At 41.1% G+C, this 24,919-nt stretch overlaps 2 protein-coding genes across 2 annotated transcripts in view; one reads left to right on the top strand and one right to left on the bottom strand.

Annotated features, from left to right (window-relative positions):
* Positions 1-3,871: 3,871 nt before the first annotated feature.
* On the top strand, positions 3,872-5,473 carry RPS27 (ribosomal protein S27). The gene is made up of 4 exons (XM_006044161.4): positions 3,872-4,018; positions 4,332-4,440; positions 4,995-5,105; positions 5,388-5,473. Exons 1-4 carry the CDS (start codon positions 4,013-4,015, stop codon positions 5,414-5,416), a joined length of 255 nt encoding a protein of 84 aa, XP_006044223.1. The 5' UTR covers positions 3,872-4,012; the 3' UTR covers positions 5,417-5,473.
* The window catches only part of NUP210L (nucleoporin 210 like), a 99,028-nt gene continuing 79,455 nt past the window's right edge, over positions 5,347-24,919 (bottom strand). The window contains exons 31-40 of the mRNA XM_006044159.4: positions 23,868-24,043; positions 23,025-23,242; positions 19,792-19,928; positions 17,974-18,100; positions 15,160-15,306; positions 10,347-10,597; positions 9,630-9,834; positions 6,668-6,772; positions 6,080-6,151; positions 5,347-5,989 (exon numbers count right to left, since the gene is read on the bottom strand). Of these exons, the coding sequence (XP_006044221.4) occupies positions 5,889-5,989; positions 6,080-6,151; positions 6,668-6,772; positions 9,630-9,834; positions 10,347-10,597; positions 15,160-15,306; positions 17,974-18,100; positions 19,792-19,928; positions 23,025-23,242; positions 23,868-24,043 (1,539 nt within the window). The 3' untranslated portion in view covers positions 5,347-5,888. The remainder of the gene's footprint in view (positions 5,990-6,079; positions 6,152-6,667; positions 6,773-9,629; positions 9,835-10,346; positions 10,598-15,159; positions 15,307-17,973; positions 18,101-19,791; positions 19,929-23,024; positions 23,243-23,867; positions 24,044-24,919) is intronic.

The following is a 24,919-nucleotide window of genomic DNA, read 5'->3' as shown; positions in this document are numbered from 1 at the left end:
AGATACATTCTGGAGCTTCATCTTGAACAGTCTTCCTTCTGGGAACCTGTGTATGAATTCTCTGACAGGCCAGCTTAGGAAGACAGAGATTGAGACTATACATGTCTGGTGTCATTCTCTTGATGAGATGTGGATCTTATAACACAGTCTCCGGAGGCAGTACTCCTAACACACTAATGAATAGACTGTGAATGTGTAGCCTGGGCAACCAGAAAGCTGAAATATGGAGAACATGGCTACACAAAACCAAATTTATCTTTGCTTTGGAAAAAATATTCAAAATATCTGCTTTTCTAATAGCAGATCAGTAGAGCAGCCCTTCTATAAACATAGTGCACTGGTAATGAAAAGGCATCTTTTGTCACTTCAGTTATCCTTGTCATACTCTGTGCCAATGTTTGCCCCTCTCAAACACAACTATTCAATCCTCTTCTATCTTTTATCTCACCACCCATTATGTCTCCAAGTTGTATTACAAAACGTGAGTATTCTCTACTTCTCCCTGATGGCCAAACCATCTCTCACTAGTGCTTTAAATTATTCTTCAATTTTCATGGATTTGTCTGATAAAAGCCTATTAGTTCTTTTTCATTTCATCTTATTTTGTCTGAATCTGGACTTTTCATCCCCAGCAATAGACTATTCTTTTTCACCTCTCTAAATTGCTGCTGTTGTTTAGTTGCTAAGTTGTGTCTGATTTTTTTTTTTTCCATGTCTGACTCTTTTGCGACCCCATGGACTGTAGCCCGCAAGGCTCCTCTGTCCACGGGATTTTCCAGGCAAGAATGGGAAGAGTGGGTTGCCATTTCCTTCTCCAGGAGATCTTCCTGACCCAGGGATTGAACCCAGGTCACTTATGCTGCTGTATACCTGCTTTCCCTGGAACCTCATCTCCACAGTACTCTCCCACTAGCTCTCAGAGCTTCTGCAGTAATGCCTTTACCCCCGTCAATTATGGTAGGCTTTTCCTGGTCTCTGGTTTTGTATTCACAAGCTCTTGCCTCAACCTAGAATGCAGTTCTCCCAGATTGCTGCTTGTTTAATTTCTTGTCTTTCGGTGTGCGCGTGCACACTCACTCAGTTGTGTCCCACTCTTTGTGACCCCATGGACTGTAGCCTGCCAGGCTCATCTGTCCATGGGATTTCCCAGGCAAGAATATCAGAGTGAGTTGCTGTTTCCTCTTCCAGGAGATCTTCCCGACACAGGGATTGAAACTGCATCCACTGCATTGGCAGCTGGATCCTTTACTACTGAGCCACCTGGGAACATGTCACTTCCTCAGAGGTTTTTCTCACCATACAGAAGGCTGAGAGATGAAGAATTGATGCTTTTGAACTGTGGTGCTGGAGAAGACTCTTGAGAGTTGTCCCTTGGACAGCAAGATCAGACCAGTCAATCCTAAAGGAAATCAACCCTGAATATTCATTGGAAGGACTGATGCTGAAGCTCCAATACTTTGGCCACCTGATGCAAAGAGTGGACTCATTGGAAAAGACCCTGATGCTGGGAAAGACTGAAGGCAGGCAGAGACGGGCAGGGCCAACAGAGGGTGAGATGGTTGGATGGCATCACTGACTCAATGGACATGAGTTTGAGCCAGCTCTGGGATAGTGAAGGACATGGAAGCCTGGCCTGCTGCAGTCCATGGGGTTGCAAAGAGTCAGACATGACTGAGCAGCTGAACAACAACAGTAGTGTGCTGGAACCAATTATTACTGGCTCATGAAAACAGACTGCGCTTTCCAAATCCGTGTTTAATGATGTAACACTGATAGTCTGAAACTGGCCAAGGTATTTCCTCCACTGAAATTAGCAAAGACAACAAATCAGGGCTCCCCTCCATAAAGTCAATGGTTAAACGTTTACCAGCGTATCCTTGACAAGAACTCACATCCCTTATCCCATTCTATTCCTTTGGAATTAACCAGGTCCTCATTGCCAAAGAATGCTCAAACTACTGCACAATTGCACTCATCTCACACGCTAGTAAAGTAATGCTCAAAATTCTCCAAGCCAGGCTTCAGCAATATGTGAACCATGAACTTCCTGATGGTCAAGCTGGTTTTAGAAAAGGCAGAGGAACCAGAGATCAAATTGGCAACATCCGCTGGATCATGAAAAAAGCAAGAGAGTTCCAGAAAAACATCTATTTCTGCTTTATTGACTATGCCAAAGCCTTTGACTGTGTGGATCACAATCAACTGTGGAAAATTCTGAAAGAGATGGGAATACCAGACCACCTGACCTGCCTCTTAAGAAACCTATATGCAGGTCAGGAAGCAACAGTTAGAACTGGACATGGAACAACAGACTGGTTCCAAATAGGAAAAGGAGTACGTCAAGGCTGTATATTGTCACCCTGTTTATTTAACTTCTATGCAGAGTACATCATGAGAAACGCTGGACTGGAAGAAACACAAGCTGGAATCAAGATTTCTGGGAGAAATATCAATAATCTCAGATATGCAGATGACACCACCCTTATGGCAGAAAGTGAAGAGGAACTCAAAAGCCTCTTGATTAAAGTGAAAGTGGAGAGTGAAAAAGCTGGCTTAAAGCTCAACATTCAGAAAACGAAGATCATGGCATCCGGTCCCACCACTTCATGGGAAATAGATGGGGAAACAGTGGAAACAGTGTCAGACTTTATTTTTCTGGGCTCCAAAATCACTACAGATGGTGACTGCAGTCATGAAATTAAAAGACGCTTACTCCTTGGAAGGAAAGTTATGACCAACCTAGATAGCATATTCAAAAGCAGAGACATTACTTTGCCAACAAAGGTCAGTCTAGTCAAGGCTATGGTTTTTCCTGTGGTCATGTATGGATGTGAGAGTTGGACTGTGAAGAAAGCTGAGCGCCGAAGAATTGATGCTTTTGAACTGTGGTGTTGGAGAAGACTCTTGAGAGTCCCTTGGACTGCAAGGAGATCCAACCAGTCCATTCTGAAGGAGATCAGCCCTGGGATTTCTTTGGAAGGAATGATGCTGAAGCTGAAACTCCAGTACTTTGGCCACCTCATGCGAAGAGTTGACTCATTGGAAAAGACTCTGATGCTGGGAGGGATTGGGGGCAGGAGGAGAAGGGGATGACAGAGGATGAGTTGGCTGGATGGCATCACTGACTCGATGGACGTGAGTCTGAGTGAACTCCGGGTGTTGGTGTTGGACAGGGAGGCCTGGCGTGCTGCAATTCATGGGGTCGCAAAGAGTCGGACACGACTGAGCGACTGATCTGATCTGATCTGATCATATACCATTTGAGTCATTTTTGCTCCTCCTTTATGACAAACGGACATTTTAACCCTTTGATCGTTACTGTAGAAGATAATGATTTGGTCTTCTTTCTTTTCATTACCTGTCCAGAGTTTCAGTGATGCCAAGATTACAAATCTTGGAAAGGCAGTTCTGATGAAAATGTGGCGGAAAGGATGTGGGAATGTAAAGACAGAGTTGTGAAGATTAGCATTCAAAGCAGTCAGAACAATACAGAAGTGAGTGATGTGATAATTATTACAGAGAAAGATGGAAAGGAGAGAATAAAATTAACAACGGTTAGTCCTAGAAATAGGCTGAAAGTGCGGAAAAGATGAGAACTTGCTTTTTTTATATTTACATTACTGAATTGTTAAAAATGGGGAAACTAAACCAATTGAAAAATAGTAAAGAAATTTAACAAGTCACAGACATGACTCTGTTTTCCTAAGCAGTTCCTGTTGTTAAAGTGTAGCGCGAAATATTAAAAATGTCTATTTACCCCTTGACGGAGACCAGACACTGACCTTAAGATACCAAGCTCCCTCTCTTAACATGGCGACTCATCTGAGCCCTGTCATTTAGAGACCATCCCACAATGGCAGCCCCCACCTCGCCCCATCGCCCAAGCCCGTGAGAGGACCTTCTCAACATGGCGGCGATAGGCCCTAACGTCATTTCCTGCGGGACGGCGAATTTAAGGATCAGGATTTCCGCTTCCGCCCCTTTCCGGCGGTGACGACCTCCTCACGAGAACATGCCTGTGAGTTCTTCGGCTAGGTTTCCGTGGAGATCTCGTTCTTCTGTCTGCACGCTGCTCTCACGCTGATTTGGGATCACAGAGGGCCCTCATTTGCCATCCGCACTTCCCAGGACAAGTTAACTACAGGGGCCGCAGAGGCCAGCTGGGACCCGTGCTTGGACGGGAGCGGAGAGGCAATAAGATGGCGGCCCAGCTGCGCAGACACCAGGGGCGACAAGGGGAGAGCTCTCCCCGTTGTGTGGCAGTGGGGGCTGTTTTCGATCATCCATGTTCACCATTGGTTTCTAAATCTCTACATTTCTGCCTCTGTTAGCTCGCAAAGGATCTTCTTCATCCCTCTCCAGAAGAGGAGAAGAGGAAACACAAGAAGAAGCGCCTGGTGCAGAGCCCCAATTCCTATTTCATGGATGTAAAATGCCCAGGTGAGGAGATAACATGTAGTAGTGGGGAAAGCACTGAATCCCACGAGTTGAAAAAAGGTATCCGTGAAGCCCTAATGTATTCAAATTTGAATGTTAGAGATGAGTAAAATTTTGCACTTTAGGAGGAGTGATCCAGAGAGATTCCCCTTCAAAACTCTGTATACCACAGCGTTTGTGTTGGGAAACACTGGAATGATAATGTTTGGGTTCTGTGGTAATTTATGTACTTGTTCCTGGCGGCAAAGGGGTGGATATGTTGACCAGTTACTGAGCATGTCTCCTCACCAAGTACAGGATTTTTTCTCTTTGACTTTTGAATAATTTTTTGGATGATGTTGATTACTCAAAATCCATAGGTTGGGGCACATGGTCGAGGTTGCTTTTGAGTTGACTTTGATGTATACCTAGAGCCAGATAATCAAGTTTAGATTAGGAAAGTAAATCCCAAGAATTTTCATAGCATACTTGTTTTACAGTTAATGCATGACATCATATGTTTAAGTGAAGAAAGGTTTGGGGGGAAAAAGGGTAACTCCTTGATGTTTTCCCCCCAGGATGCTATAAAATCACCACCGTCTTTAGCCATGCACAAACAGTAGTCTTGTGTGTTGGCTGCTCTACTGTCCTCTGCCAGCCTACAGGAGGAAAAGCAAGGCTTACAGAAGGTAAAATGGTTTAATGTAATTTTTATACTTTTTTGTGTTATGTCTACCAAATGCATAATCGGGAAACATTCATCTTAAAATGCTACTGTCTAAAGCTGGGTGGTAAAAGGGCTTCATATGAGCTGAATCTCATGTCTAGTGACTAGGTAGAAGCTTAAAGAGTTGAAGAAAATACAAATGTAGGTTTCCTATGGGTTAGAGGCATTTTGTGGGGTTCAGGTAGGGTAAGTAGGCTGCTATCAGTTAACCTTTGGAACTTTTTTTTTTTTTTTTTTTGGGCAGGATGCTCTTTCAGACGGAAGCAGCACTAAAAGTACCCTGTGTCAAGATGAACGGGAAACCATCCCAATAAACACGTTTTGGATACATCCTGTTTACTGTCTTGTTTTACTGCTAGGAGGTTCCTACCTCACGTATTCAGGGGCAACCAGAAGAGTGGATTCTAGAGTCATTTGGGGCAAGTAAGTGGCCAAGAACTTAAAAAGTCCATTTGGGACATTGCTATCCCTAGGTTCATGGAGTAAATCTGCAGAGCTTGATTAAAAACTGGAATAGTATGTAAATGGGGTATTTCATTTCACTTTTATGTTTTCTTAGAATTAAGAACTGACGATTGATATTTAAAACACAATCCAGCACGCCACTTTAATATAAAACAGCTCAGGATGCTTTATTTACAGTTCTCAGAAGCCTTGTTTGGAGGTGTGTGAGTGTAGAGGTTGCTGCTGATCTGGAGCTAGAAATCTCCAGTCCCCTATAGTTAAAGACTTGTCCCAGCAGAGGTTAGTGTCTTACACTCCACAGCCAGTGCTGTAGCCGATTCTGGGCTGGTGGGGGTTGTGGACTCATGAGTGGAGGGGGAGAACGTGTGGATGTGTAAGAACCTAAGAGGAAAGGAAATAAAAGAAGGATGAATAGAGGTGAATGAGGGTGGTACCTGAGTTTTTCGGAGATAACAGATAGTGATTCTTTACCTGACTGTGTACCTAGAGTTGGCACGTAAACAACTGGAACTGTCTGCATCTTGTTTAGGAATGCATTGTATGCTGGAAAAAGAATAAGAGATGTCAACAAGGAGATCTGTTCTCACTGGAGGAAGGCCTTAAGGGTCAAGTCCGTTCTTAAGTATTGCTATAAAAAAGTAATGCTTCAAATTAAATAACACTGTATACTTAACGGGAAGTTTTTATTCAGTGATTTTCAGAGGTATTCAACTTACGGCTGAAAGATGGGAAATGTACGTGTAGATAATAGTATGTGTTACGTTGCTTGAATCATCTATTGCTATGTATTTGAGCAAAACTAGGTATAATCTAAAGTTTAGCAGTGATTTCCACTTCTGAGTGGTAGCTGTTTGCTGCATGCAGTTTATTGCTTCTCAGTAAATTGGGCAGGATCTTTGGTCCACCAGGAGACTAAGGGTAGGGAGGCTAAGTCAGTTTCAATTGCATGTCCCAAATTAGATGTGATATAAACAGCTAATTTTCATCCTCATTTAGTTTGTGAAATGAAGGCAGTTTCCAAGTCTAAATTCTACGGTGCTGAATATAAGGACTCCTTACCTAGAAAGAGGAAAGCTGTTGATGCCAGCATCACAAAGAGGGTAAAGAGGAGACTCTGGTAAGAACCTGCAAACTTCTGGAGAACACCTGAACCGTCACATTGATCTACGCATTGGCGGAATAAAAGAAGATAGTTTTTTAAATATATGCAGGACAGATGTTGCATTTAAAAATTGTATGCTTCTGAGATATCTACCTGAAGCACTCAAAACTTAGCCCTCTAGGAAATTCTTCTTGTTTCTTACCAGAGAAAAAGGGGTGAACTGTACTTGGTGCCTCTACCTTTTTGGCTTTTTATCACTAACATAATAAACTACAATTCTTGAGCCTTTTCAGCTTCCAAAAGAATGTTTAAATTCTCTGCCACTGTAAAATGCCTGTTACCTCTCCTGTGTATTTTAACTCCAAGTAACATCCTTCAACTTGTAATCCCTCTAACCTGAAACAATGACCCAGGAGCCACTTGTCCTTTTTTATTCAGCTATCATTTCTAGGGAACATGATTTGTATATAAATTTGTCCTCAATAAAAGTTAAGACATGTCTTTTGAAGCATACTTTCTCTTGGTTATTTCGAATTCTTCAGTGTCGAAATGAACTCTTCCTGCCTCACCAAATTGCCATTCCAGATAAACTGTCACCAGGCCCTTATACATAGTTCCTGTTCTGCAACCCTTGTATAGGCCCTCTACCTCTGGGCTCTTAACTGCTCTTAACCTCTCTCTAAACTCTGTTCACAACTGTTTAACAACTTCACACTGTTAAACTGCTTTACTCTGAAGAATAATTTGAGGTTGCTTGTACTAAAAAAAATGGGGGGGCTTCACTGGTGGCTCAGATGGTAAAGAATCTTCAATGCCTGGAAACCTGGGCTTGATCCCTGTGTTGGGAAGATCTCCTGGAGGAGGGCATGGCCACCCCCTCCAGTATTCTTGGCTGAGAAATCCCATTGGCAGAGGAGCGGAGCCTAGCAGGCAACAGTCCATGGGGTCACAAAAGAGTTGGACATGACTTAGTGACTAAACAAAACAACATACTAAAATCTCCAGTCCCTGATCTGGTCCCAACACTGGAAGTCCAAATAAATCAAGAGGTATATTAGGACACCCCTTTGTTGTATCTACATTGAACTAATTCCTGTCTTAATTGGGCAGTGTTTTAAATACGTACTTGTTTCTGCAAGTAGGTATCATGCTTGTATGAGTGAGCTTAAGATTGGGTTGCATATTTGTAGCAAAAATAGCAGTGTACTGTTAGTTTGTGCCCCCATCACTTAAGAACTTGGTGATTCTTCAGTCGCTCAGTCGTGTCCGACTCTTTGCAACCCCACGAATCGCAGCATGCCAGGCCTCCCTGTCCATCACCAACTCCCGGAGTTCACTCAGACTCAGGTCCATCGAGTCAGTGATGCCATCCAGCCATCTCATCCTCTGTCGTCCCCTTCTCCTCCTGCCCCTAATCCCTCCCGGCATCAGGGTCTTTTCCAATGAGTCAACTCTTCACATGAGGTGGCCAAAGTACTGGAGTTTCAGCTTTAGCATCAGTCCTTCCAATGAGCACCCAGGTGATTCTTAGCTTTTTTTTTTTTTTTTTTGCCATGGGTAACTTTGGCAGTCTGGTGAAGTCAATGTACCCCAACTCATTGTTTTTCAATGCAAAAAATGTAGAAATAAAGGAAACCAATTGAAATTTTATAATACACAGCAAAATGTTAAAAGGCCTTATTGTAATACAGGAGTATGTGTGGTCTAGTAATAAAGATACATTTTTAGGTCTGATAACTACTGTAATTTTGATGTAATTTTGTTTTTTCCCATTCAGGGCATGGACACCTTGAATTCTGAGAACCTTTATAGAGATCCATGAACTCAGTTTAAAAACTGCTCTCACAGCGCAGATTGGGGTTGAACATTCTCTAGTGGTAGGATCCTGAACATCCCAATTTCAACTCTTTAAAGGGGAAAACATCTCTTAAAGAGTTTTAGGAAACCCTTTAGAATGAGAATTAAAATACATATAAATATGCTTAAAATATTTACTGACTCATACAAATTGGATACTCACAGAAGCCAAAACCTTTCTCCCGTCAGATGTACTAAGGTTCAGCCTAATTCACTCCTATATTCTCCAGGCGAGAATACTGTAGTGGGTTGCCATTTCCTCCAGGGGATCTTCCCAACCCAGGGATTAAATCCTAATCTTTACTACGGAGCCACCTGGGAAGAAACTTCTAACACCTCTTTCCGTAACTGTTACCATCTCACCCAAACTTGGCATTGTTTCTGAACTGGGTAAAGGTAGAATCAGGATTTGTCAGAGCTAAGTCTTGCTTCTAGGATTACTACCATTTACTCATTGATGCACAAAGATTTGCTAAATACTTTTGGATTAAATCAAACATTTATCAAAGGGCTTAAAACAAGGCAAGAAGTATACTTTTGAGGCTGGTAAATGCAGGTTAAACTGCATTCATGCTTGGTCACTGAGTTGTGTTTGACTCTGCAACCTCATGGACTGGGGACTGCCAGGCTCCTCTCTCCATGGGGTTTTCCAGGCAAGAATAACTAGAGTGGGCTGCCACTTCTTCCTCCAGGGGCTCTTCCTGACCCAGGGATCCAACCTGAATCTCCTGGTGTCTCAGTGGTAAAAAAAAAATCCACCTGCCAAGCAGGAGACCCCTAGAGAAGGAGATGGCAACCCACTCCAGTATCCTTACCTGGAGAATCCCATGGACAGAGGAGCCTGGGACACTGACTGGGAGCCTGGGACAGCGACTAAACAAGTTTTAAGAAGGCTACCTGAAGGTTATAGGGTAGGCTCCGAGAATAAAGATCCATGTCCCAGCTAGTCTGAATAATCTTGATCAAGTGGCTGAATGTTTCCCATTAATTAAATTCTAAACTAAATTGTAATACATTCAGTCTTTTTGCCTCTAGATTAAAAATAGTCACCCCCATGCTCACCTGCACCAGACTTAGCTTTCATAGCTCTCACTCGTACAGCCTCACTTTGACTGGTGAGCACACAGGAAATGTTGATGAAAACAGGTGATGCCATCTGCTGGAGCGATGTGAAGTTGACTACTCTTATGTGGTAGATGGCCAGGCCAGGTGTGAGTGAAGAATGCCTATGGCCAGAGACCATTAGAACTGGGGAGCTGGGGAACACCTTAGAGAAAAGAAAATGGAACTTGTTTGAAAGAAGAAAAGTCAGTTTTGTGTCAATACATTCCAATCATATACAATAAGACATCTGGATTTCTAGTTAGCTAGCTGACAAGTCACTTTTTCACACAGACATATTGAAGGGTAGGGGAAGAAAACCATCTGTGTGAGAATAATATAGCCTTCAAAAGTTTTTAGCATTCTAAAACTCTCAGGATAGCATTGGTGGTGTGTGTGTGTGTATATATATATATACACACATATACACACACACACATATATATATATAATGCATATATATACATGCATTTGTATTAATCTTCCAGACAATGCTTACGACAGATTTTGGACTCTGGGAGCCCCCATGGCATTATAAAGTGGACAGATTTTCTGTTTTAGGAATTTCCTGTGGTTAATTTTATCAAGTCATTCAGTATCTATTCCTTTACCCTGGACTGAGAATGAAAAATCTCATTTTCAAAACCCTGATCTGTTTTGCTTCAGTCCTTAACATACCTCTAGCTTCTCAAGAACTCTATCCACTCCCAGTACTCTTAGCTCCCCGACGTCTTTTTTGTGGCTAAGAACCAATTCTGACTGGTTGATGTAAAAGGCTGGGATGAAAGGAATGAGGATTCTTTGCGTTCCATTCTTGCTACGCTCACTGACAAGTGTGGCCCAACCATAGACTGAGGTGTCAGCGGTGCTCAGGACCTGGAGCAGCTCCTCTGACTGGGGTCGAACCTTGATTAGGCAGACATAAACCCCTGAAGAAAAGAGGAAAAACTGAGCAGGAAGGTTCAGAGGCCCTATTTAGTCAATTGGATTAGGATAGGAAGGAAAAATATTAACATGCAAAAATTCAAAAGGAAATGAACTCAGATTTGAGTATTCGCTATTAGCATACTGTTGGCCTCTATGGAGGAGTTTACCAAAGATGAAACAGTCCAAGGGAACCCATAATTGAACTTAAGGTAAGGATGCCATTACTGGTTAGTCAGCATGTCAGGGGATATTAAATAACGTAATACAAGTGGAAATTAAGGGGATATAGGATAAAGTAGTCAGAGTTCATGAGATCAGTAAAGGGTTTGTGGAAGAAAGGCAAGCTTTGAACATGTTTAATCACTTCTGTATCAAACCACCTCTTGATGGCCTTATTTCTGTTAATAATGCTGTTTTTCTAGTTACCCATGAACATTGGTTGTCTTTTGACACCCTTTCTTTCATTCCTATATCCAAATCTTGCTAACTCATCCTTTGAAATATCTCATATCTGACACCTCTGTTAGTATTTCTGTTACTCTGGCCTAAACTTGTCAATTCATGCTTGGATCACTGCAATGCAAATTGCATTTGCTAGTCTCCTTACCTTCCATTCTTCTTATCCATTTTGTGTACTGCCAGTATATACTTTAAACTTAGTTTTGAAAACTTTTCCAGGGCTCTGTATTGCCTGGAATGTCCTGTTCTCTTCACATCTACCTCAGTCATGGTCATCCTTCTAGAGGTTACTTTTCCTATAAAACCTGACCCCTAACACCCAGGTTTGATACAAATACTCCTTTCTCTCTGTCATCTAGCATCCCATGTGTATAATTAATCAGCCTGTGTAGTTCTTAGTTCTGTTCAGTTGCTCAGTCACGTCCAACTCTCTGCGACCCCAAGGACTGCAGCATGCCAGGCTTCCCTGTCCATCACCAACTCCCGGAGCCTACTCAAACTCATGTCCATCATGTCGGTGATGCCTTCCAACCATCTTATCCTCTGTTGTTCCCTTCTCCCTCCTTCAATCTTTCCCAGCATCAGGGTCTTTTCCAATGAGTCGGTTCTTTGCATCAGGTGGCCAAAGTGTTGGAATTTCAGCTTCTGCATCAGTCCTTCCAATGTATATTCAGGACTGATTTCCTTTTAGATTGAACGGATAGATGTCTTTGCAGTCCAAGGGACTCTCAAGAGTCTTCCCCAACACCACAGTTCAAAAGCATCAATTCTTCGGCACTCAGCTTTCTTTATGGTCCAACTCTCACATCCGTACATGACTACTGGTAAAACCATAGCCTTGACTACACGGACCTTTGTTGGCAAAGTAATGTCTCTGCTTTTTAATATGCTATCTAGGTTGGTCATAGCTTTTCTTCCAAGGAGCAAGCATCTCTTAATTTCATGGCTGCAGTCACCATCTGCAATCATTTTGGAGCCCCCCAAAATAAAGTCTTGATAGGCAAATCCCGTCAGGGGGCCCGCAGGGGCTCAGTCTTCCAGATCAACGGATGGGGACAGTGGCTGAGAGTGTGAGGAAGTCGTTCCTTTTCCGAGTTGCCCTCTTCCTGGCTTGGTCCAGTTGTCATCATGGCCCATGGAATTCAACAAGAACTTGACAGCCAGAAAACATGAAGAAATCTCAGGAAATTAGTAAGGGAAAAAAAGAGAATAGCCTGACTACCTCTCAGAAGAAGCAGAGGGACTCTGAGATCATGCAACAAAAGCAGAAGGCAGCTAATGAGAAGAAGTCTATGCAAACAAGAGAGAAATGATGACTATTTGGAAAACCTGGGTGCTACTGCTAACTAAGTGTATCATAAGCTCTATGATCAAGATTTCGTAGAGTGAACAGGCAGTACATATGTTATATCCTTATGAAACTATTTTAAACTTGTCCTTTCAACCTGATGTACTGTGATGTTTCAGAGCCATTCTTCAAAGAATAAAACACTAACCATGCAAAATAAATAAAGTCTCTCACTGTTTCCATTGTTCCTCCATCTATTTGCCATGAAGTGATGGGACCAGATGCTATGATCTTAGTTTTCTGAATGTTGAGTTTTCAGCCAACTTTTTCACTCTCCTCTTTCACTTTCATCAAGAGGCTCTTTAGTTCTTCTTCGCTTTCTGCCATAAGGGTGGTGTCATCTGCATGTCAGAGGTTACTGATATTTCTCCCAGCAATCTTGATTCCAGTTTGTGCTTTATCCAGCCTGGCATTTTGTATGATGTACTCTGCATATAAGTTAAATAAGCAGGGTGACAATATACAGCCTTGATGTACTCCTTTCCCAATTTGGAACCAGTCTCTTGTTCTAACTGTTGCTTCTTGACCTGCATACAGATTTCTCAGGAGGCAGATCAGGTGGTCTGGTATTCCCATCTCTTGAAAAATTTTCCACAGTTTGTTGTGATCCACACAGTCAAAGGCTTTGGCGTAGTTGATAAAGCAAAAGTAAATGTTTTTCTGGAACTTTCTTGCTTTTTCGATGATCCAATAGATGTTGGCAATTTGATCTCTGGTTCCTCTGCCTTTTCTAAATCCAGCTTGAACACCTGGAAGTTCATGGTTCACGTACTGTTGAAGCCTGGCTTGGAAAACTTTGAGCATTACTTTGCTAGCATTGTGAGATGAGTGCAATTGTGTGGTAGTTAGAACATTCTTTGGCATTGCCTTTCTTTGGGATTGGAATGAAAACTGACCTGTTCTAGCAGTGGCCACTGCTGAGTTTTCCAGATTTGCTGGTTTACTGAGTGCAGCACTTTCACAGCATCATCTTTTAGGATTTGAAATAGGTCAACTGGAATTCCATCACCTCCACTAGCTTTGTTTGTAGTGATGCTTCCTAAGGCCCACTTGGCTTCATATTCCAGGATGTCTGGATCTAGGTGAGTGACCACACCGTTGTGATTTTCTGGGTCATAAAGATCTTTTTTGTATAGTTCTGTGTATTCATGACACCTCTTCTTAATATCTTCTGCTTCTGTTAGGTGCATACCATTTCTGTCCTTTATTGTGCTCATCTTTGCATGAAATGTTCCCTTGGCATTTCTCTAATTTTCTTGAAGAGATCTCTAGTCTTTCCCATTCTATTGTTTCCTCTATTTCTTTGCATTGATCACCAAGGAAGGCTTTCTTATCTCTCCTTGCTATTCTTTGGAACTCTGCATTCAAATGGGTATATCTTTCCCTTCCTCCTTTGCCTTTAGCTTCTCTTCTTTTCTCAGCTATTTGTCAGGCCTAGTCAGACAACCATTTTTGCCTTTTTCCATTTCTTTTTCTTGGGGATGGTCTTGATTATTGCCTCCTGTACAATGTCACGAACCTCCGCCCAATAGTTCTTCACGCACTCTATCAGATCTAATCCCTTGAATCTATTTGTCACACCCATTGTATAATCGTAAGGGATTTGATTTAGGTCATACCTGAATGGTCTAGTGGTTTTCCCTACTTTCTTCAATTTAAGTCTGAATTTGGCAATAAGGAGTTCATGATCTGAGCCACAGTCAGCTCCCAGTCTTGTTTTTGCTGACTATATAGAGCTTCTCCATCTTTAGCTGCAAAGAACATAATCAGTCTGATTTAGGTATTGACCATCTGGTGATGTCCTTGTGTAGAGTTTTCTCTTGTGTTGTTGGAAGAGGGTGTTTGCTATGACCAGTGGGTTCTCTTGGCAAAACTCTGTTAGCCTTTGACCTGCTTCATTTTGTACTCCAAGGCCAATTTGCCTGTTATTCCAGGTAGCTCTTGACTTCCTACTTTTGCATTCCAGTCCCCTATAATGAAGAGAACATCTTTTTTTGGGTGTTAGTTCTAGAAGGTCTTGTAGGTCTTCATAGAACCGTTCAACTTCAGCTTCTTCATCATTACTGGTTGGGGCATAGACTTGGATTAGTGTGATATTAAATGGTTTGCCTTGGAAACAAACAGATCATTCTGTCATTTTTGAGATTGAGATGGTGGTTCTAGTAAGATTTAAAAGCCTTGTCTTGCTCCTCTATCTCCAGTGCCCATCCTGGTACCAGTCATTCTATTTGGTGTTCAACAGTTTACCGGAATTAACCTTCCGTCAGTGGTTTCTCATTACCACTCATTACTGTCTGACCTTGGAGTAAAAGCTCTCCCATGATATAGCACTACCTACTTATATTTGGCATGGACTGTCTTATTTTAGATCAGTTGATTTATTTAATGTCCTCCCAAAGTCATGCCTATTTTTTCTTTCCACTTGTTAATGCTGTTCTGCTCATAATATCCTTCAGTTCAACAGCATTCAAACATTGTGCTACTAGTTGGGAACAAAAGATGTATGAGACATAATCCAAGCCCTCACAAAGATAACAGGCTAACAAAGGAGAAAGTAGTAAGTTATAATAGTAAAGCATAGCATATTATAGATACATGTTAAAAGTTTGTTGAATGGATAGAACAAAAATGCTGAGTGAGAAAAATGCCATAGTTACACAGTAGATAAAACTAGAAAGCAGAAATGTAAACCAATAAAGTGACATTGGTACAAATATGAAAACAAGGGGGAAACCAGATTCAACTGGTGGAACCCACCTTTTTCCATGCTGAAATCTGAATGGATATGAAAGACTTTACTTGCTGGAATGTCTAGTAAAGTATTACTGAACTGTACATGGCACAGCATAAGGGTCTCTGGAAGAAGTGTTGTAATGGCCAAAGCCTGATTTGGGGTGCAGGATCCTAGAGACCAGAAAAGAGGTAAATAGCTTTGTCACTAAGAGGAATTTGTAAAAGGGGAAACATATATATATTATATATAGAGGAAGTTTGGAATTTAAAAAATAAGAAAGAAGGGTCAGCTCTGTTTTAATTGCTACAGCTGTCTACTTGCCAACTCTGTTAGGTCTTAGCACAATCAAGGCGAAAGGAGAGTGTAAGACTCTTGCATCTGCTAGTCTGTGACTATAATGGAGTTTATATTATTAATAATATCACTGGTGTTCTCTTTCAGAAGTTTTTGGAATTCATTAATGGGAATAAGATTACAGAGAAATTGGGCAGTTATTAGAAATAAAATGCTACACTTGGGAGGTAGCTTTTATATCTAGGAAGATTTGTTTTCCATAAATGATTGTAGTATGCGTCAAGTCAAAGATCTCCAGAACTTCATTACAAGTGGTGCCTTAAACAGGAGCCACGCAGCTGGCAAGAAATCAACTGGCACCAAGGTTGGGTCAGCTGCAATTTTAAATTAACTAGAAACCCGTGTCTTGGTAACAAGATTTTCCCTTGCACAGTTTCTTAATGGTCTCGGTTTGCTAAAGCTCCTTCTCAACTGCCAGCAGTCCAGTGATCATTCTCATCTTTTGGAGACTATCAGCAATATCAAAGGAACTGTTACATGAAGTTTCATAAGTTGTGGTTTTAGAAAGATTCTGCAAGGAAAAAAATGCAATCTCTTTGTAAAATTTAATAAGGTAGATAACAATGAGATAATATGTTATGAAGAAACAGTTAATACTTTGTAAAAGAACCTGAAGAATTTTAAAGCTCAAATACTCTTATTTATACATACATATTTAGATTGTATTTATAAGATTAAGTATCTACTGTGAAATGAAAATATATTAAGTGCTTAAAAATTGAAGGACAGAACGGGCAATTAGAGGGACTTCACTGGTGGTCCAGTGGTTACAACTCTGTACTCTGAATGCAGGGGGCCCAGGTTCCATCCCTGGTCAGGGAACTAGATCCCACATGCTGCAACTAAGACACAACACAGCCAAGTAAATAAATAAATATATATTTTTAAAGGTCAATAGAGTTTAAATCATCTTAAGGTTTATAGACCATTATATTCTGTTCTATTCTGGACTTCTCTGGTTGGTTTTGCATGTTTTCTCACCCCCCACTATCCCTCCATCCACCCCCACCCCCCAAATCTGGAATTTGTTCTATAGAAACAAAAAGATGAATGAAAGGATGTACATGGACTTTGGAGTGGAACATATTTACTACTCTTGCCACTAACTGGTTTGTTACCTTGTACAAATTACTTGCTCTTAGTATTCTCATCTTTTTTTTTTTCCCTGACCAGGGATTGAACCCAGGCCCTCAGCAGTGAGAGCACTGGGCCGCCAAGGAATTCCCAGTACTCTCATCTTTTAAAAAAAATTTTATTGGAGTATAGCTGCTTTACAATGTTGTGTTAGTTTCTGCTGTACATCAAAGTGAATCAGCTATATGTATACACACATATATTCCCTCTTTTTTGGATTTCCTTCCCATTTAGATCACCACAGAGCACTGAGTAGAGTTCTCTGTATAGTCAGTTTTCATCAGTTATCTCTTTTATACATAGTAGTATATATATGTCAATCCCAATCTCCCAATCCATTCTCTGCCCCAGTATTCTCATCTTTAAAATGATGATAATTACTACATGATGAGATTGTTAAATGAGATAAAAGGTATAAAAATTCCTAACAGTATTTGGAATCTATTGGGAGCTTCTTATATTTTAGTTATCTTTCCTCCTCCCCCCACCTTAAAAAATAATTTTACTTATTTATTTCTGGCGGTGCTGTTCTTGTCTTCGCTGCCGCATGGTCTTTTCTCCAGTTGCAGCGAGTGGGGCCTACTCTCTAGTTGTGGTGCACAGGCTTCTCATTTCAGGGGCTTCTCCTATTACAGAGCACTGGCTCTAGGGCATGCGGGCTTCAGTAGTTGCGGTGCATGGCTCAGGAGTTGCAGTTCCTGGGCTCTAGAGCACAGACTCAATGGTTACGGCACATGGGCTTAGCTGCTCCTTGGCATGTGGGGTCTTCCTGGACCAGGGATCAAGCCTGTGGCTCTTACACTAGCACGTGGGTTTTTCACCACTGAGCCACCAGGGAAGCCCTCCTCCCCTATTTTTGGACAGTAAATTATGGCCCAATACAAAACGAAGAAAGAAAAACACAAGGAAAATTTGCTGAGCAAATAACATTTCACGTAATTATCTAGTCCAACAATTCTCAAATCTGGAGAAGCTTTAAAAGAATTGTATCTTACGCTTTATCCCAAACTTACTAAATCTCTGGATGGAGCCTAAGAATTTGTAATTTTTAAAGATTTCTTGGGGTAACCTTGAAAATCATCCATGTTTGGAAATTCTTGGTCTAGGCTACCTCCTGTTCTCTGGCAGGGTTACAAGCAGAAAGACAGCAGTGACTAGATTGAGCCTATTTTAAAACCTTAATCCAGTCATAATTCTGAGATCTCACAGCTCTCAATGATTCTGTTGTAAAAGTAGAATCAATTTTGAAATGAAAGAAAACTTGGATTGCTAATCCAAAGAGGTGAATTAATTGACAGAGGACAGGAAAGGTGGCAATAATCACCCAGAACTATAAAGAGATTCTTGACCTTTAAGATTGATACCATTTCTGCCAGCAGTGATGAACAGCTTGAACACAGTTGAATTGGGGGTATTGGTGAGGTAAGTCTTGAGGTCATAACTGAGTGTTAATCTTGATGATGCATTGACCACCACCTGTTAGCAAACCAAAGGAAAATTAGAACCTAGGTTCTTAGAGAATCTGGTTCCCTTCCTCTCCAACCCTCATAATTTATTTAGCTAAAAGCATCTGTTTCACATAAGAGCAAATTGCCCTTCTAGTGATCACATATTTTGAAAACCACAAAATCTGTTTACTTTTGAGAAGAAAATAACATTTTTTTCTAAAAGGAGATCTTTGTCCCTTATTCCTTCTGACATATCTTCCCTGTGTATGATTCCCCATTAATCAATTTTTCCTACTCCCATGTCAGGTTTTCCTTCTCTACTAAATCATTCCTAAGCCATTTTTTTTCCCATTTTAAAAGTGATCAGTGAAACAAACTCTTGACTCCAACTCCTTGAAGAGGACTATCTCCAAGTTCTCTTTTTCAATTCTCCAGTCAAACTTCCAGTCCCTTTATTCCACTGAAGCAACTCATCAAAGTCACCAGCCTCCATATTGCAAAAAAAGCGGTCATCTCTCAGTCCTCACACTTGACCCATCAGTAGCTTTCATATGGTTGACCATTCTTCCTCCTTGAAATACCTTCTTTACTTGGCTTCCTGGACACCAGTATTCCCACTCCCTCCCACTTCCCCAGTCATTCTTATAAATCTTATAAATTCCTATAAATCTCCCTTTTTGGTTCTTATTCTTCTTTCAGGGGTCTTTTTTTTTTTTTTTTGGATGTGGACCAATTTTTAAAATTCTTTATTGTATGTGTTACAATATTGCTTCCGTTTCATGTTTTGGTCCTTTTTTTGTTTTGTTTTTGGCTACTAGGCCTGTGGGATCTTAGCTCCCCTACCAGGGATCAAACTCAAAACCCCTGCATTAGAAGGTGAAGTCTTAACCACTAGACCACCAGGGAAGTCCCCTTTCAGGGGTCTTAATACTGGTGTTTCCAGAACTTAGCTCTTGGACCTCTTCTCTATTTACACTCACTCTCTTGGTGATCTTATGGTGTTAAATATCTCTATGCCAATAATTTCCAGACTTTTATATCTAGCTACCTCAACACAGCCAATTGACATCTAACAGACATCCAACTTTATGTGTCCAAAAATTGATCTTTTCTCCAAAACTGTTCTACCTACAGTCTTAACCATTTCAGTTGATGACAATTCTGTCCTGTCCTTTTAGTTATTCAATAGAAAAACCTTAAGTCATTCTTGATTCTTTTGAACTTTACATATAATCTGTCAGGAAACTGTATCAACTATACCTATAAAATTCTATTTAGAATCTGATCAACTTTTCACCACCTCCTCAATTGTCACTCTGATCCACCATCATATCTCAGCTGGGAACTGCAATAACTGGTCTCTCAGCTTCTACTCCTGTCCCTACAGTCTAGTACCAATCAGTAGCCACAGTGATATTTTACATTATAAATCAGACTAGTCATTCCTTTGTTTAAGAACCTTAATCTATGCTTAAATTATCTATGTTTCAATAAAGTCTGTTGTCTGGTTTTGTATCTGATATATGAGTATATTTCTTTTAATAGGATGTGCTTTCTATATATATATTCCCATATGTGGAAATAGTTACTTTAGACTCTTGTGGAATCTCAGTTTTCCAACCAGAGCTGGAACCTGCTCCATGGCAGTGAAAGCCTGGAATTCTAACCACTAGGCCACCAAGGAACACCCATGGGCTCGTCTCATATCATTAAGTTTACCTCTCGATATGTTTTCACTAGTCCTGGGATGTCATGAAAGATAGTTGCTGTTCCTGGACTCCTGGCCACTCCTACCCCAGTGACAATGTCTGTTTGTAGAATATTGTCAGCAGAAATCATCCACATCCCGGGTTCACCTAGGAAAAGACAAGAGAAAGCAGTTGACTGCAACCTTTGATATAATTTGATGGTCACTCTCACCTTACTCAGAATCCAAGTCAGTAGACCATTTAAGCATTCATATATCCCTTCCCAGGAGGAGCACCCAGCTGTGAGGATAACTTTGTTTTCTTTTTCATTTTTGGCTGTGCTACGTGGCATGTGGGGATATTAGTTCCTGGACCAGGGATTGAACCCATGCCCCGGCAATGGAAGCACAGAGTCTTAACCACTGGACTATCAGGGAAGTCCCTAACTTTGTTTTCCTAATGTTGGGTTCCCCTTCATGCCAGCAAAACAAAATAGGAACTGCTGAACTTAGAATCACAAAAGCTACTTGGAGAATATAACTGTTCTCCTTAGGAAAAAGAAAAACATCTTTTACACATAGGAATAGCACTCCATCTCACACGCTAGTAAAGTGAAGTGAAGTGAAGTAGCTCAGTCGTGTCCGACTCTTTGCGACTCCATGACTATAGCCTACCAGGCTCCTCTGTCCATGGGATTTTCCAGGCAAGAGTACTGGAGTGGGGTGCCATTTCCTTCTCCAGAAGATCTTCCCAACCCAGGGATCAAGCCCTGGTCTCCTGCATTGGAGGCAGATGCTTAACCATCTGAGCCACCAGGGAAGTTTTTACACACTAGTAAAGTAATGCTCAATATTCTCCAAGCCAGGCTTCAGCAATATGTGAACTGTGAACTTCCAGATGTTCAAGCTGGTTTTAGAAAAGGCAGAGGAACCAGAGATCAAATTGCCAACATCTGCTGGATCATCGAAAAAGCAAGAGAGTTCCAGAAAAACATCTATTTCTGCTTTATTGACTATGCCAAAGCCTTTGACTGTGTGGATCACAATCAACTGTGGAAAATTCTGAAAGAGATGGGAATACCAGACCACCTGACCTGCCTCTTAAGAAACCTATATGCAGGTCAGGAAGCAACAGTTAGAACTGGACATGGAACAACAGACTGGTTCCAAATAGGAAAAGGAGTACATCAAAGGTGTATATTGTCACCCTGCTTATTTAACTTATATGCAGAGTACATCATGAGAAACGCTGGGCTGGAAGAAGCACAAGCTGGAATCAAGATTGCCCGGAGAAATATCAGTAACCTCAGATATGCAGATGACATCACCCCTATGGCAGAAAGTGAAGAGGAACTCAAAAGCCTCTTGATGAAAGTGAAAGAGGAGAGTGAAAAAGTTGGCTTAAAGCTCAACATTCAGAAAACTAAGATCATGGCATCCAGTCCCATCACTTCATGGCAGATAGATGGGCAAACAGTGGAAACAGTGTCAGACTTTATTTTTCTGGGCTCCAAAATCACTGCAGATGGTGACTGCAGCCATGAAATTAAAAGACACTTACTCCTTGGAAGGAAAGTTATGACCAACCTAGATAGCATATTCAAAAGCAGAGACATTACTTTGCCCACAAAGGTCCGTCTAGTCAAGGCTATGGTTTTTCCAGTGGTCATGTATGGATGTGAGAGTTGGACTGTGAAGAAAGCTGAGCAATGAAGAATTGATGCTGAACTGTTGTGTTGGAGAAGACTCTTGAGAGTCCCTTGGACTGCAAGGAAATCCAACCAGTCTATCCTAAAGGAGATTAGTCCTAGGTGTTCATTGTAAGAACTGATGCTGAAGCTGAAACTCCAATACTTTGGCCACCTCATGCAAAGAGTTGACTCATTGGAAAAGACCCTGGTGCTGGGAGGGATTGGGGGCAGGAGGAGAAGGGGATGACAGAGGATGAGATGGCTGTATGGCATCACCAACTCTATGGACGTGAGTTTGGGTAAACTCCGAGAGTTGGTGATGGACAGGGAGGCCTGGCATGCTGCGATTCATGGGGTTGCAAAGAGTGGGACATGACTGAAGAACTGAACTGAACTGAACTGAAACTTTGTATAGACCCTGCTACAATGAATCTGCTTTAAACTACTGATTGATATCAGCAAGAAGACTGCAAGCAAGTATCAGCTGGCAGAAGAGAGGATTAGTTTACTTTGGCTTAAGTCCCAAGGTGCTAGAGAAATGTCAAATATTAGATTGGATTACTGATCCTCGAATGTGGCCCTTCTGCATCCTCATCCAAAGTGGTACTGACTTGAGATGACCCAAAATTCCAGAGTGGATGACAAGAGTGACCATCCTGACAGAACCTAGGAAAAGGAAGTTTTCCTTTTTTAAGCCTCTGTTTCATCAACAAAAGATTAATAGTCATGGTATAGTAAGCAGTTAGTTCACTGACCCTGGATTACATGTTAATAAGTAGTGGTTGTTTACAAGTCAGTTGTCAGGATTGGAGGATTTGACTCAGGCTGAATAGAGTTCCCTCTGTATCAAGTCCAAAATATATGGTTAATGTTAAAGTCAGGTCCGATGTTACATCACTTTACCCAAATAACATGTATCCATAATTCCCCAAAGAGGATGCAAAACCCAAACCACATACCACCCCAGCCAGCCTTACTTGGATGGATTATTTGATTGCATACAACCAGTCCGTGTATACCATTTTGGGATATGCTACCTGTGAGCCTAAAGATATAACACATTTCCAAAGCCAAGACTGATTTTCTGTAACTCAACAGTACTTCTTAGAACAGAAATACGTTGTTGATCATGAGTATACTGTAGCCCAGTGCAAGGCCAAACCTTCTTTCAGTGATGGTATACATGGAAGTTAGGCCTTTAAAGTTGCCTCACAAAACAGTGTACACACAATTGGTTCTTAGAACTAAAGCCTTATTGTCTTTTCCTTCCTTTCATCTCATCCTTTATTGATGTTCAACTTTGCAATTATCTTCCTTCAGAAGCTAGGAGTGGAGAAGAAGGGATGGTACTCCGCACTGCCTATGTGTTCAATAGACTTTTGATAAATATTACTGGCTGACTTCTAGTCAGCTGGCTATGGAGAGAAATGGGCACTAAACTAAGAATTATCAATTAACATGAAAAATAATAAAATACACTCAAGTATTTTCTTTCTCAGAGAGAAATCCTCTAAGGGATGAGTTGCTTTCTAATCCTGTCAGTTGTGAGGTTGAGAAAGCGAAAGTATCCAAACCGTTCTGGTTGAGGAGGTAAGTACGGAAGCAGATGACATCTCCGACAAACGTAAGCTTGGTGTCTGGCTCGATGGCATGCTCTACAGGAACAGGGATATAATCTGCCATGCCTGGATGTCTCCGGTCCCAGAGCCCCACAAGTGTCACCCCTCTGTTCACAGCCTGGGCCATGTAAGTGTAGTTCCTATTCCCTGGTCCAATGAGCAGCAGGTCATCTCTGAAAGTAGACATGAAAGGTAGAAATCTCTGAAAAGAGTCAACAGTTCTGGAGCCAGACCCTATCACAACATTTTATATTCAATAGCTCAAATGAATTCAGATGGAATTCTACAGTGGAGAGTAAACAACTAGGGCCAGGGATCAGGTCTATTACATTTATATACGTGGTGCCCAGCTAGGCTATTTTTCTTAAAAAATTTTTTTTCCAGTTTGGCTTTTTGATAATACTCCAGTTGGCTCCTTATAGGAGTTTTATATGAACTAGGACTTATCAAATTCAAATATTAAAAATCTTCTTCATTGAATAATTAATTCTGGTCTTTCCCCCATTTTTTAAAAAAGCAGATAGTTTTTTGTTTTGTTGCTTTTTTGGTCATACCACCATGTGTGACTTTAGTTCCTCAACCAGGGATTGAACCCAGGCCCATAGAAGTGAAAGCATGGAGTCCTAACCACTGAACCTCCAGGGAAGTCCCAATATTAAAGTCAACTGTCCCTCCCTATCTTAATGAAAGAAAGATCAGATTCCAAGTGCATAAGAGGAATTTACTAGTGCTGCTTATACCAGGCTAATCTACAAGATTTCTGCCATAGCGATAACACCATTCCTTTGCTTTCCATACCTGTTTAAAGCCAGATAAAGCTGGGTGTTGTGTGTGTGGAATTTCTCTCCAATGCTATTGTAAAACTGAACAATGAAGGTAAGAGACATGCCCAAGGGAAAGGCTGATAGGGTCCTTCCTTGAGCCGTGTATAGCCTGGGGTGGCTGCTCATTCGCAGGTATGTCACTGGTGCTACCTGTGGGAGACAAAACCTATTGGTACAGAGCAGAATGCACTGGAGGGGACTATGACCATATTCTGAGACTTACAATCAGCGATAAAAATCATGTTCCTCTTTTGTAGGAAGTAGCTAGCTCTTGATTTCAGATGACTTAAATCAGAGTGAAAAAGAAATATGACAGTACAGGAAATGGCTTTTAATTATCGGTGCGTGCTCAGCTGCTCAGTCATATTTGCCTCTTAGTGACTCCATGGACTATAGCCCACTGGGCTCCTCTGCTCATGGAATTTTCCAGGCAAGAATACTGGAATGGGTTGTCATTTCCTTCTCCAGGGGATCTTTCCAACTGAGGGTTCAAACCCATGTCTCTTGCATCTCTTGCATTGGCAAGTGGATTCTTTACCACTGTGCCACCTGGGAAGCCTCTTTTAATGATTTTAACAGCAGAAATATGAAGCAAAGCTGGAGTTTTTTGAGGAATGGACTGTATTTCCTCTTTTGTGAAGAGTGTATTATTTATTGTTAAGTAATTGATAACTTATCAAGAATACTATAGATTGTGTTTTTGTACTATAACAGATAAAGTAAGGGAAGTAAAACACTGTGATACAATAAGGGAAGTCCAGCTTTGAAACCTAGCTTTATCATTTCATATCTTCATTTAACCATTCTAGGTTTTATATTTCTTATCAGTTTAATAGGGCTAATGATGCTTGTATAATAGGGTTTTTGTGGTGCGTAAAAAAAAATATACATAAAAGGAGCAACACAAGGCTGGAACATACTAGATTTTTAATGCTCCAAACATTTTGTTTTAGACTAACTTACTTCTAAGGTCTCTTCTAATTTTTTTTTAAAAGTCTAAAAACATTTAAAACATATCAAAAAGCC

The sequence above is a fragment of the Bubalus bubalis genome, chromosome 6 (assembly GCF_019923935.1).
Source record: "Bubalus bubalis isolate 160015118507 breed Murrah chromosome 6, NDDB_SH_1, whole genome shotgun sequence".
Classification (NCBI taxonomy): domain Eukaryota; kingdom Metazoa; phylum Chordata; class Mammalia; order Artiodactyla; family Bovidae; genus Bubalus; species Bubalus bubalis.
This window is presented reverse-complemented; position numbering and strand designations above follow the sequence as displayed.

Bases quoted from the DNA above. Each gene is read 5' to 3' on its own strand.
- RPS27 (XM_006044161.4), top strand. The intron at 4,441-4,994 runs GTGAGGAGATAA...TTTTCCCCCCAG, and splicing joins CATGGATGTAAAATGCCCAG to GATGCTATAAAATCACCACC. The intron at 5,106-5,387 runs GTAAAATGGTTT...TTTTTTGGGCAG, and splicing joins AAAAGCAAGGCTTACAGAAG to GATGCTCTTTCAGACGGAAG.